Source organism: Gavialis gangeticus, unplaced genomic scaffold, assembly GCF_001723915.1.
Source record: "Gavialis gangeticus isolate Ggan-Ray unplaced genomic scaffold, GavGan_comp1, whole genome shotgun sequence".
In the NCBI taxonomy this organism is placed as follows: Eukaryota; Metazoa; Chordata; order Crocodylia; family Gavialidae; genus Gavialis; species Gavialis gangeticus.
In genome coordinates this window covers 42,702,646-42,716,480 of record NW_017728995.1, presented here as the reverse complement: position 1 = coordinate 42,716,480, position 13,835 = coordinate 42,702,646, and the positions used below count along the sequence as shown (strand labels likewise).

The following is a 13,835-nucleotide window of genomic DNA, read 5'->3' as shown; positions in this document are numbered from 1 at the left end:
TGCTCGCTGGCAGAGAAGGAGCTGGTGCTGAGTGCAGGGGGAAAAGCAGCCTCTCTCCCACCCTGTGGCTGGTGCTCCTTGCTGCAGCCACTCACAGCCCATTCAGGGCTGTCCTGAGCAGACACAGGCAGCCCCACATGGGCTGCAGTGCGGGGTTCCCTGTTTGACAGGAACCCAAGGACAGATAAATATAAAGTTTTTAAATTTTTTTAGGGGCCCTGCGAGCTGTATTTTAGCCACCCCTGGTTTAGTAGCAACTCTAACAATTTTTTTCAAATGAGTCATAGGTTTTAAGCCTGGGCTATAGCTCATCCTGGGGAAATTGACCATTAGGTGGCTAACTTTTGACGTCTATGTAACGAGGTAAAAACAGCCAATTAGGGCTGCTCTGGGAGGCAGGGAGAACTTTCTTTCCCTTCCCAGTAGAAGATACCACTGTTATTCCAGGAGGGTAATGGATAGTGAGAATCAGAAAAAGCTCAACAGTGGGCATGTCTACATGATACATTTATTACAAGTAGACTAATTAGCTCCTCAGTAACCATCTTGCATCTACATGTGCAGCCCTATTAGGCCACAGGAAACTAGTTAACCTTGCAGCCAGGTAGTACTTGTAATACCTTATCTTCATTGGAGGTTTTCAAGAGGAGGCTAGGTAACTTGACAGGGATGCTTTAGGAATAGAGTGTTCTACATTCATGCAGAGGGTTGGACTAGATTACCTTTGAAATTACTTTCGCAACCCTGTGATCCTAAAGTTGGACTCTTCCTTGACATTGCTTTAATATTAATATTAAAGCCCCTGCATCACTTTGTCCTTTTCTGGTTTGTGATCTACTTTAGTAATGCAGCCGCTGACATATGACATGTGTCATGACCAATAGTTGAATTATGGTTTGTTTTTCACAGCTCAGTAGCTGTATGTTAGATGTTTTACAATCGGACATTTGACCATTGAGGTGGGAAAGAGCAGTGTGTTAGACTAGAGTTATCAAACTCTCCTGGGGCCCTGGGCTGGAACCAGACTGCAGGATCCCTTGTGGGCCACATCCAACCAAGGGCATGAGGGCTGCTGCAGTGGCTATTGAAGTTGTGTGAGGGTCCAGTGGGTGCAGGAACAGTGCAGGGTCTGGCAGTGGCAAAGGCACAGGGTTTAAGGGGGCAGGGGCAATGTAGGGTTCAGTAGCAGCCAGAGCAAAGGGTCCAGAGGGGGTGGGGTGGGATGGGGGTGGTGCCAGGGTCCAGTGGTGGCCAGAGCACAGGGTGCAGGGTTCAACAGGTAGAGGCAGTGCAGGGTCCAACAGCAGCTAAAGCAGAGGGCCCAGCAGCAGTGTCATTAATTCCCATGGTTACCAGAGTTGCTATTTCAGCGTGGCTCCAGAACCAAAAGTGTTAGCATCTCTCGCATCACTTCTCCCCACACCCCATCACCCACTGCAGAAATTGGGGGTTTTAGGATAAAATTGGCAGCAGTGGTGTTAACTCCGTGGCTTCCAGTCATTCTGAAACAGCAGGCGCAGAGACGAATACCAGTGCTGCTGTTCACAGGCCATCTAGACTCCAAATCCTCAGTCTGGATTTGGCCCACGAGATCAAATTAATTTGACACCCCTGCTCCAGATGACATACTTCAGTATGTCAGTATTGTATTTATAGAGTATGAATTCAGTGTTTGATCTGTTTATACTCTATCTGTTCATAATTTTTCTTAGCATTATCTCTTCATTTTCACATTTCTTAAGCTGCAGCCTGGTTGTTTTATGCTTTGTGTAATTCAAAGGGAGAAGAGATGTAGGAGAGTTCTCAATCAGCAATTCCTAACCTCATCTAGATAAATGTTTTTCTGGGGTAAAAAATATTTTTCTGGACAATTTATAAAATCTGGTTTCTTTATTTGGGCAGTATTCTTTCTCAGCAAGTTTTTCAGTTCTCCATGTGTACAAAGATGACTTGGATTGAGATACAGTAAATGCCTGGTTAGACCAGCCAGTACTGTGGCTTTCTGTTGTACCTACTAAATTCATAAATCACTTTTGGTAAATCAAGTTAACTTGCAGTGGTAGGATTAAAAATAATGCTAAAATGATCAGCATTTTTTTAATGTTGTAAGTTACCATAAATAGATTGCGACTATTAGTACATTTTACACTTTTGGGGTTTTGAAACTAAATCACTAGTGAAAGTAAGTTTAAATATTACAACATAATACTCTGTTTTCATGTTTCCAGCAAAATTTGATGTCTCAGGCATAATTAAAATAGGTTGGTACCCTGAACAGGGAAACTTTTATATAGCAGTCTTCATTATGACATGATTAGAATAACAGAGACTTGGTGGGATAGCTTGTTTGACTGGAGCACTGCCATGGATGGGTACAAACTGTTCAGGAAGGACAGACAGAGAAGAAAAGCAGAAGGAGTTTCACTTTATGTAAAAAAGCCATATGATTGCTCCAGTATGAAACTAGGGATAGGCCTTTTGAAAGTCTCTGGGTTAAGCTTAGAGGGGAGAGCAACAAGGGTGATGTTTTGGTGGGTGTCTGCTATAGACCACGAGACCAGTGGAGGGAAGTGGTCGATGAGGCTTTCTTCAAACAGCTATTGCAGGTTTCCTGATCGCAGGCCCTGGTTCTCTTGGGGGACTTCAGTCACCCTGACATCTGCCAGGAGGGCAGTACAGCAGTGCACAGGCAATCCAGCAAGTTTTTGGAGAGTGTCGGGGGCCGCTTCCTAGTGCAAGTGGTGGGGTGGCCAAATACAGGGCCTGGTTTTCTTGAACTGCTGCTCACAAACAGGGAAGAATTGGTGGGGAATGTAGTAGTGAATGGCAACTTGGGCAGCAGTGACCATGACATGATTGGGTTTAGGATCCTGAAGAAAGGAAGGATGGAGAAAAGCAGACTAAGAACTCTGGACTTCAGAAAAGCAGACTTTGACTCACTCAGGGACCTCATGGGCAGGATCTCCTGGGAAGCCAGTCTGAGGGGGAGAGGAGTCCAAGAGAGCTGGCTGTACTTGAAAGAAGCCTTACTGAGAGTGCAGGAACAAAACCATCCCAATATGCAGGCAGACTGGCAAGTATGGTAGAAGACCAGCTTGGCTTAGCAGGAAACTCTTCAGTACACTAAGTCACAAAAAGGAAGCTTGTAAGAAGTGGAAACTTGGACAGATAACTAGGGAGGAGTATAAGAGTATTGCCTGGTGATGCAGGGATGAAGTCAGGAAGGCCAAAGTGCAATTGGAGTTGCAGCTAGCAAGGGACGTTAAGGGTAACAAGAAGGGTCTCTGCAGGCATGTCGGTAGTAAGAGGAGGATCAGGGAAAGTATTGGGTCCCTTACTGAATTGGGGAGGCAACCTTGTGACACAGGTTTCAGAAAAGGCTGAAGTACTCAGTGACTTCTTCGCCTTAATCTTCATGGGTAAGGTCAGCTCCCAGACTACTGCTCTAAGCGGCACAGTTTGGGGAGGAGGTGAGCATACCTCTGTGAAAGACTGGGTTAGGGACTGTTTAGAAAAGCTGGACATACGCAAGTCCCTGGGGCCAGAGGAGATGGACCTGAGGGTGCTGAGGGAGTTGGCTGATGAGATTCCAGAGATGCTGGCCATCATCTTTGAAAACTCATGGCAATCAGGAGAGGTCCCAGATGGTTGGAAAAGGGCAAACATAGAGCCCTTATTTAGGAAAGTAAAAAATGAAGATCCAGAGAACTACAGTGCAGTCAGCCTCACATCAGTCCCTGGAAAAATCATGGAACAGATCTTCAAGGAATCCATTTCTAAGCACTTTGAGAAGAAGGTGATTAGGAACAGTCATCATGGATTCACCAGGGGCAAGTCATGCCTAACCAACCTGATTGTGTTCTGTGACAAGGTGACTGGTTCTCTGGATGTGGGAAATCCAGTGGATCTGATATACCTTGATTTTTAGCAAGGCTTTTGATAGTCTCCCACAACATTCTCACAGGCAAACTAAGGAAGTATGGGCTGGATGGATGGAGTGTAAGGTGGATAGAAAACTGTCTGGAGCATTGGGCTAAGAGGGTGGTAATCAATGGCTCAATGTCTAGTTGGCAGCTGGTATGAAGTGGAGTGGGAAGGGAGTAAGATATGCTGGAGGCTAGGATTAGGATTCAGTGTGACCTAGACAAATTGGAGGATCGGGCCAAAAGAAATCTCACGCAGTTCAACAAGGATAAGTGCAAAGTCCTGCACTCAGGATGGAACAGTCCCATGCACCAGTACAGGTTGGGGGCTGACTGTCTGGGCAGCAGCTCTGCAGAAAAGGATCTGAGTGTTATAGTGGACAATAAGATAAATATGAGCCAGCAGTGTTCCATAGTTGCCAAGAATCCTAATGGCATACTGGGCTGCATTGGTAGGTGTGTTGCCAGCAGGTCAAGGGAACTGATTATTCCCCTCTATTCAGCCCTGGTGAGGCCACATCTGGAGTACTGTGTTCACTTTCGGGGCCCCCTCTACAGAAAGGATGTGGACAAACTGGAGAGGGTCCAGTGAAGGGCAACAAAAATGGTTCAGGGGCTGGGGCACATGACTTATGAGGAAAGACTGAAGGAACTGGTCTTATTTAGTCTGGAGAAGAGGAGACTGAGAGGGGATTTAATGCAGCCTTCAACTACCTGAAGCGGGGTTCAAAAGAGGATGGAGCTAAACTGATCTCAGTGGTGGCAGATGACAGAACAAGGAGTAATGGTCTCAAGTTTCAGTAAGGAAAGTTTAGGTTAGATATTAGGAAACATTTTCTCAGTAAGAGGGTAGTAGTAATATGCTGGAACAGGTTACCCAGAGAAGTGGAATATCCAACCTTGGAAGTTTTGTCTAGCCAGGTCTTAAAAATTTTGGCTGGGATGATGTAGTTGGAGATGGTCCTGCTTTGAGCAGGGGGTTGGATTAGATAACCCCCTGAGTTCCATTTCAACCCTAATTTTCTATGATTGTGTCTTCAGTTTTTGAAAGTGCTTGTGATCCCTTATTTGGTAGATGAAACTTGAGCAACCTATTTTTAAAGTGTATTTTAAGGTTTCCCACCTGAGAGATTCAATTAATGTATTAATTAAAGTTTTAAGTGTATTAATTAATCTTTTCTGCTACCATGTTTTCTAGAAATGATTATGAGGAGTTAGCCCAGCAGTGCAAAACCTTTGCTAAAGACTTGCTTGCACAGGCACGAAACTCACGTGAGCTTGAAGTTATTCTAAACCACACATCTAGTGATGAGCATATAGATAAACGAGGATTGTTAGAAGAGAGGATGAATTTGAGTCGCTTAAAGCTTGCCATCAAGTATAATCAAAAGGAGGTAAGTCTTTCTCTCTCTTTGCTGTGTATTAATCTGACGCACAGGCTTTTTTATACTGGATTTTACTAGCGATTCATTTAAGTTTTATTCTGCCTATAGAAATTACAAGAACTGTGACAAGGGACTGAGTGTTAATAGAAAATGTAATACTATGGTCTGGTAATAAAAGCAAAATACCAGATATTTCACCAGGATTTTTTTTTACCATATTTACTGCATTAGTTTGCAGAACGCTATCACTAGGCTACCAAGCATTGTTGTCTCCAAGGACCTATTAGGTCCTAGTACAATAGGGTTCAATTCAAATAAACATACAGCAACCATTCAGTGAGTAAAAACTTACACTTAGCACAGCTTTCATTCAGACTATCAGCCAGGTGATCAGACTGGGCAGCAGCATGAATGGTGCAGGTTTAAACACAACTCCAGCATGCATTTCTGTTTACTCTTTTTATACATTGCAAGCATTTATGCAGTGATATGGGTTTGATGTCTTACAATTTTCTGATTAATGATCTTTATGATTACAAAATTTCTCCATACATTTTGATGTCTAGTGTACCAGGCTTTGGTTGCACTGTCCTCATGATCAATCATACTTGAACACAGCAAACGTGTTCTTCACGTTCTCACTGACCACCTGTCACACAGTTACAGAGTCTCCCTATGCCTGAAGAAGATGCTTGTGCCCAAAAGCTTGCAAAGAACTGTGTTCCAAATACTCATTTGGTCTAAATAAAGATATCTACCCAAAGACCCTTGCCTGCCTATGTCCTTAGACCAACACTGCTACAACCAAAAACCCTGCTTCACAATCAGTGACGTTTGGTGTGTCATACCTGTACGGTTCACTGTTTAGTGAACTTGTTTGTTTATGCCATCCCCAACTCACCTGTTGTTTTAGGCTTTTTCATACCATCCTATGTGCTTTTTTTAATCTGTTATGGCAGTTAGTCCTGATTTTGTCTAGCCCAGGATGTTCTTAAATGGATCTCAGATATTCTGATGCACTGTTTTCCACAAAACTTTACACCTTCAGACTTTTAACTCTTACTGCTCCCAGCATACCTTATGGCCTACACTAAATTTGATAATTATCCCCACAGATTCCCATTTCAGTGTTTGTTTTGTCACATACATAGCCTGGGTACCTGACCTCCTTTATCCAACTCCCGTTTTTATGGGATTTTGTCATCTGACCCAGACTTGTCTCCATTAATTATTCCGCTATAGCTGTCTTGGTATAATTGTGTGAACATTGTTCAAGAATAACAAAGATTTTATTAAATCCTGTAGAACTCATCAATAAATGTTCTTTCCATCTCTACCCTTTGGGCACATCCATCCAGGAAGGACTTAATTTTAAAACCATGCTTTTAGGTCTGACTGCTTGTCTTTGGGACAAAGTATTTCATGGCTGACAATGACACGGGTTGCAAAGGGGATGAGAATGAATTATTCAGCAGTGCTACTGAAGCTGTTTTTATACTATGTCCAGGCATGGTTTCACATACAATTAGTCTAGGATATTTTCTTGTTTAGATGAGCTTGTAGTTGACTTCTGACTGGCAAGTTCAGGACTCTGCACGCAGCAGGTAAGAAAAAAAATAATACTGAATAATAAGTGCCTAGTGGTCACCTATGTGTTTCATCCTTTAGTCATCACTGGTTGAGTTTCCATCCCTTTCTCTCCATCTGGTGCATGTTGTCAGAGAATCAAGGTGATCTGTATTGGCACTGTAGAAGAAAGGACCGCTGAAGACTAATGCAGTGTTGGTTATAATCATAATACAGTGGTAATAAATCACTAGGTCCTTGCCCTTTTCTTATATAATGAGGTACAGCTGAACTTAAGCATTTTTAGGGACATAAGGAGGTACACAAGAGGTGAATCAGGATAATGGGTCTGTTTTGGTGCTTGGAATCTAGTAGACTTGACCGCTACTTACTTTTTTCTGTGATGCTAGCTGGGTTGTGATGTTCTTAATACCTGGTTTGAAGATCAGGTCCAAAACACGACCAGTTGTGTGGACTGAACTGGTTTGATGTGTGAAGTTCTTAGGGAAGCATCACAATGGTCTGTATGAATTAATGCTTGTAACTGTTAAGTCTTTGGTAGCTAACTAGCCTTAAATGCTTATTCAGTGCCTTATAAATTCAAGAGGGCTTCTAAGGGAAGTGTAGAGCTCTTAGGCTCTACCTTCCACAACAAATCTTGATTTCTTTTTGACTACTGCTGCCTGGATTATGAGTGCTCTGAGGCAGAGGCAAGTATACAGCTGTATATTATATTGTTTGCACCCCCAAAACACATTTATGTGAATAAACACTTGTCCCACTGTTTATCTGGGTATCCAGAACAGTGCAATTTAGATGCTAATCTATAATGCCCTGGATACTTAGAAAGGAGGAGGATAGCACCCAAACTGTCAGCAAGTCATTTTAGGTTTTCCCTTCCTGTCTATACCCCATATATCTGTACGTAGCTTACTCTAATGCTCATTTCCTGATTCGGTTTGCTTAAATTTCTTTGCTTCACTGAGGCAGGCAGGGTTTTTGAGTAGATGTCATATCTTTTATTAGACTAACTGAGTAGTTGGAAAAAAGCTCTTAGCAAGCTTTTGGGCGTATTCACCCTTCTTCAGGCATAGGGAGTCTGGGAACTGGACTGAACTAGTTTTTATGGCCTTGAAGGGTGGGATTTACATCCTTGTCAAAATTTAGGTTTTTGGAGAGAAGATTTCTTATCTCCTTTAACCAGTTTGTGATGGTACTTGCCATGATCCTATTTTCTTTTTACTTTATTTTATGGTCTTTGCTGATAGGGCAGCTTTGGTTTTAAAACTTAAGGCACTCAAAACAAATGTCTCTTCCAGAACAGGTGGATTTAATACATTTCATTACATCAATCATTACTCACATTCTTAAGCAAAAACTATAATATACTGTGTTTGAATGATCTGTTTTAAGGTTTTCTTGTATAATCTTAAAGCATTTTGCTCTGTGTAATTTGATCTCTCTACTGTTTTCGCTGGGCATGGTAATTGTTTTCCTTGCTTTGGCCCCACTAGTTGTAATGTCCACAAAGTTCACTTTGTGGTTACTTGGAAATGGGCTTTTTGGCCTTCTATTTTAGTTGCCCTTCTGAACCTGTCCTAAGCCCCTTGAAAATGGCCACGTCTAGCAAATCAACAGCAATATGGAGAGTCTAGAAAAATCTGGAAGCTTTGTGCCAGTGTTGACTATGTAGACGATAATGTGGTTCAGGATCATGGATCTGGAGGCTTCTGTCCCAAGGACACTTGACAACCAGATATGGAAGTTATTGTACAACATAAGTTAATTTCTAAGTAATCTGAACCCTTCTTTAAAAACTGAATTCAGGTTCCTATTTAAAAGGTTTTGTGAGGTCGTATAAAGTTTAGGCTGTTCAAAAAGAAACTTGATAGACTGAGTGAATTTTCCAGGCCTAGAGACATGGTATCCATTTTTGGTATGTGTTGAGCAAATGCACAAAAATATTTCTCAGGTGCTTCTGTTCATCATCACAGCTTTCTTACTACTATGGTTAGATGAAATGGAAATTTTTTTAGAGTGATATAGGGAAAGTTTTATGCAAAATATTTTACTGTTGATAGTTTTGTTGAGGTAAGAACTTATTAATGAGGTGATTTAAAAATATTGTGATACTAAAAAGAAGGGATTGTCTGTTCATTTTATATTAAATTCCAGATGGTGTATACAAAGAGTTCCTAAGCCTCTCACCATTATAATACAAACTTTGATTAAAATCTGGTAAAACGTGGTTTGTTCAGCAAAGCACTGGGTCTTGTAAAGTTAATCCTGTGCTCAAATGCTTTGCTGCACTATAGCCATAATGATTAAAAAGAGGATCTGATTTGTATAGGATTATTTGTCTACTTTGGTCCTGATCCTGTGAGGCATTGTGACCTCAGTTCCTGTTCCTGGTAAGTGTGATGCAATGCATAAAATACTGGTGTTGGTGAACTTTGGGGGAAACAGCTTCTTAGCAAATCAGTCCTGGAGTAAATAAAAAGCATGGGAGCGTGGCATGGCTTTTTGACCTAGATAACAGCTTAATTTAATGTTTTCAAAAATATATTCTTAATCTTACTGTTAATTGTGACACATCAAGAAATCTCATTGTTAACCATAAAAACACTAATGCTGTTCTATGCTCAAAGATACTGGAAGGAGGTGAATGTAATGTATGCTTGATTATCTCTTTAGTATTTGTTTCTTGTTTCGTTAGTATTTTTAAGTTCTTAAAACATTAACATGTTTAAAATACATTTTTATATGAATTATTTTTACTTGGTGGAAAATGGGATTACATGATCCACAACTGCCTCATTACAGCTTGCATATTAATTTTAATAATATGTTTAAATTGGTATTGAGAGACCTGACTGCTTGTTTTCTTTACAGTTTGTTGCCCAGTCTAACTGTCAGCAGTTTCTCAATACTGTATGGTTTGGACAGATGGCAGGCTACCGACGCAAACACACTTGTAAGAAGATTTTGACTGTTTTGACAGTTGGCTTTTTTTGGCCAGTGCTGTCCCTGTGTTACTTGTTAGCTCCAAAATCACGAGTAGGTCAAATAATTCACACTCCTTTTATGAAGTTTATTATTCATGGAGCTTCATATTTCACGTTCCTGTTGTTGCTTAACTTGTACTCACTTGTCTATAATGAAGATAAGAAGAACACAATGGGGCCCGCACTTGAGAGAATAGATTATCTTCTGATAATATGGCTTATTGGTAAGTAACAGATGGATAAAAAGTGTAAACAAAAGGTTCTGACTGATCTGGCAATGTTTGTACTGCTCCTATAGGATATCAGAGTTCCACTCAGTGACTGGTGCCTGTTAGCTAGTTTGAAGATAGACGGTGATAGGAACAACACACTTTCAGAGACAGAATATGATCTGCTGTAAAAGCAATCTCTAGTTATCAGAGAAAGTTAGCATGTCCAAGTGTACTAGGATGTAACTGGACATAGGGGCCTGGGGATGCTACTTCAGAATTTCTACTAGAATGCTCTTTCAGCCACAAATAAAGTGACATGTGGTTTGGGATGTTGATATATCAGTGTGGGAACTGTGTTTCTTCACAGTGTTTAGTATTTTTAATATTTACTTAAAAGTATGTGCATTTTTGATTGTGAATAGCTACATTTTCTGTAATAGATAGTGGGGTATAGCCAATGATTTGTCTTGAATGTCAAATTGAAAAGTATAGGTAGAAGTATTTCCAAAGTAATTTTATTTTTTCAGTGGTTTCATAACTAGGTACTTTTGTTTATGGTGGGCTCTGTTTAGTCAGTAGTTTGTCAATAATTGTTTTGGTTTTTTTAGTCAGTCACCTATAAGCAGCTGTTTAAATTCTGCCAAACCCTTTGAGCTTCTTTGTTTTTTATATTCCTGTAAAAAAAAAAAAATAATAATAATAATATTCTCGGCTCCCTGGTGGTTTGGAATTATGCTAGGGTATATCAGAATTTTAGTGCAACTAGTTAAAGCTTTAAAAGGTAGAGAAAAAGGCCACTAAATTATTATTATATGCCATTGGAAATAACAAATTCAGTTAAAAAAATTCAGGTGTTTTATGCAAGTCAGTACAATTTCTCCTAGTTACTGGTTCTTGGAATAAATATGTAATCAAATTCAATCAAGTCTTATATATTATCTTTTTACTTTAGAGTATATGGGTCTCTGAAGACCTGAGGACCCCCTGTACATTCCCCTTGTATTGATGGATTTCAAAAAAAAAATTATTTATTTTTGGTCAAGCGTTAAAATGGTGAAAAATCTCTCATTTCAAAGGGTTTAAATATGAGTCCTCTCCAGCCCTTCATTCTGCCCTGTTAAGAAGGAGGTAATGGATTGGACACAAATTTCTTATTTGTTATTACAGATTGTCATCAGCAACATGACCTTTCACCTCTACTTCTGTAATATTTGACTGTTTTTTCATGTTGTATGAAGTGAAACTTAAAGCCACTACTAAACTGGCAAATGGCTAAAAGAGACCTTTTTTTTTAGCCCTTTCATGTAAAAATCCTTTTATGTTTAATATAATTGAAAACCTACTGACTTTTTCGTACTCTCTCTTTTTGTGTTTTTAATGGTATTTTAATGGTGCTTCCTTTTTATACACCAGTATCTTCTATAATGTCAGCACATCTGACAGAATAATATTTGCAAACTAATTCTGGTTGGTGCAGAGCCAGTAGAGGGAGCACATGTACCACTTCTGGATAGACTTGACCTTGTAAACTTTGACTGATGTATGAATTTCTCAGCCCTTTTTAAAGGTTTTTTGTTGAGTCTAGCAGCCTAAATGTAGGTTAATTCTCAAAAGATACTATGTAAAAGGAATATAGACTGATGCACATGATATGTATCCTCATTTGTAGGAAGTTTTTAAAATAAACAGTTGTAAAAGTTATATTTTTGCTTAGGTGCTGTTACTTTAAGCAAAAATCCTTTTACAGTGATTCTTTTGAGTAACTGGATAACTAAAAATACTTAGTGTTTCATAAGAATTTCTAAAACTGCACCTGTACTAAAAAAGTCCCATGGTGTACATAAGTACCAGAACTTCTCTAAGGGTAGATGTTAATAAGGATCATTCTCCCTTCCAGAATGAACAAGTTAGTAATTCCCTGTTCCTAGTTCTAGGGAGTAGAAACTATTCTAACATAGTTTACATAGTTGATTATTTTTAAAATAAACTGTCTCTTCCAAGAATTTAAATGCATTTGGAAATCTAACATAAGCATAGGTTTTATGAAGGGTTGAAAAGGGATTTGCATACTTGTGGTGAGGTTGTAAGTGACTGATGTGGTGCCAAGATTCATAACTCTTACCTATTTTATTAGGATTATTGGATCTTAATATTTATATTGAAATAATATAAGTGCATTACATTTTTCTTGCAATTTTGTCATTGAATGATGCAAAGCAATACATTTTATTGTGTGTATAACTTGGTAGTGTGCATATGTGATTTTCAAAAAATACCTAAATTAACTGGGAGAAAAGGAACAGTGTTGATTTCATCTAATCATTAACTAATTTAATCTTATCTAACTTTAAACTTTGAGATTGTCAGTAACTTCACTGAATCAATAGTATAAAATAGCCAAAATTCTGTATTGACTTTACGACTCCAAGTTAAAGTGAGTTTTGCATAGAACTAGATTCATCTTTCAAAATGAGGAATAGTGTTACCTCACCATTTGAAATAAGTGACTGAGAACAACAACCTGTGTCCCTGGATAGATTTCCCAGACAAATAAGTGATGCTGCAGTTCTAAGGCTGCTTTTTACCTTAAATACTTTTTGTATAAAGTCCTAGGTCAGTTCAGTTGCACATTGAAGAGTTAGGGAAGTTCCTGGGCAAGACCCAAAACTAGGAAGAATGAAAACTTAAACAAGAGTCATCTGTGAAAACTGTGGACAGCATGTATTTTTTTGGTCTGGCTTTAATCTTGCAACGTTTGAACAGAATTTACCCTGCAACAAGGAAGGTCATGCAGACTCTCTCCTAGATTATTTATGTTTACTTTTGCTGGACCTCATTCATTGAGAACTTGCAAAATCCTGCAAGGTAGGCCAAATCCAACAAATGTTAGTTGCCAGAAATGTAAATACTGTTTATCTCCTTATTTTTATTATGGTAGCAAGCATCTGAATGGTCCAAATACTCAAAAGAACATTAAATAATTGTACACTTAAGATCCACAGATAATCAGCCATGTTTCAGAAAAATGTCTTTTCAGGTTTATGAATTTTCCAGTTCTAATATGCATATTTAGCTAATAAAATGCAGCCTGGTGAAATTTTCTTTATAGTGGGTAGTAGTAAACAATGGGTAGATTTTAACAGCGTATCTTTAGTAAGGAAAAAAATAGCCATCTGAAAAGCCCTAGATCCATTTGTGAGTTTGTGGTACTAACAGAATCTTTTTTAACTTTTGTAAATTCAGAGCTCCCTGTTTTTTTGATTACGTATGGAAAATTTCTATTGAATCACTGACCTTACTTGAACAGTTTTGAAGCTTCCTTTTTCCTGGCACATTTTCTAATGCACTCCCAGAAATATATGTCACGCTATTCTGGAAATGTGTGGATAATTACTTTTTGGGGAAAAGCTGACTTTTAGAAAGGCAGCTATATTTTGGTCCTGAAATATTGTTTACATTAGATGCATTTACTAAACTTTTTTTTTAGAGAAGTACCAGTACTCTTGAGGCAGTTAGGTATTTTGCAGCTTTATAGTTGCTGAACTTTTATATTTAAACAAACTCTATCCTGTTTAACAATTAATGTAGAAATCCCTCTCTTCTTGTCACTAAAATACTTTGAAATCAGGTAGTCCTCATTTTGCAAAAAACTAGTCAGCAGATTCTGCTACTACCAGTAAAAGAAAGTGTGTACAACATAATGTAGTGACATCTCCTTCTCTTACTCTCTTTCCTGGACTTCCT

General features: G+C 39.2%; 1 protein-coding gene across 4 annotated transcripts in view; it reads left to right on the top strand.

Moving 5' to 3' along the window:
• TRPC1 (transient receptor potential cation channel subfamily C member 1) overlaps positions 1-13,835 on the top strand; it is a 48,270-nt gene that overhangs the window by 13,204 nt on the left and 21,231 nt on the right. For all 4 annotated transcript variants that reach the window (XM_019503559.1, XM_019503558.1, XM_019503560.1 and 1 more), the window contains 2 exons: positions 5,122-5,317; positions 9,767-10,103. In XM_019503559.1, the coding sequence (XP_019359104.1) occupies positions 5,122-5,317; positions 9,767-10,103 (533 nt within the window). The remainder of the gene's footprint in view (positions 1-5,121; positions 5,318-9,766; positions 10,104-13,835) is intronic.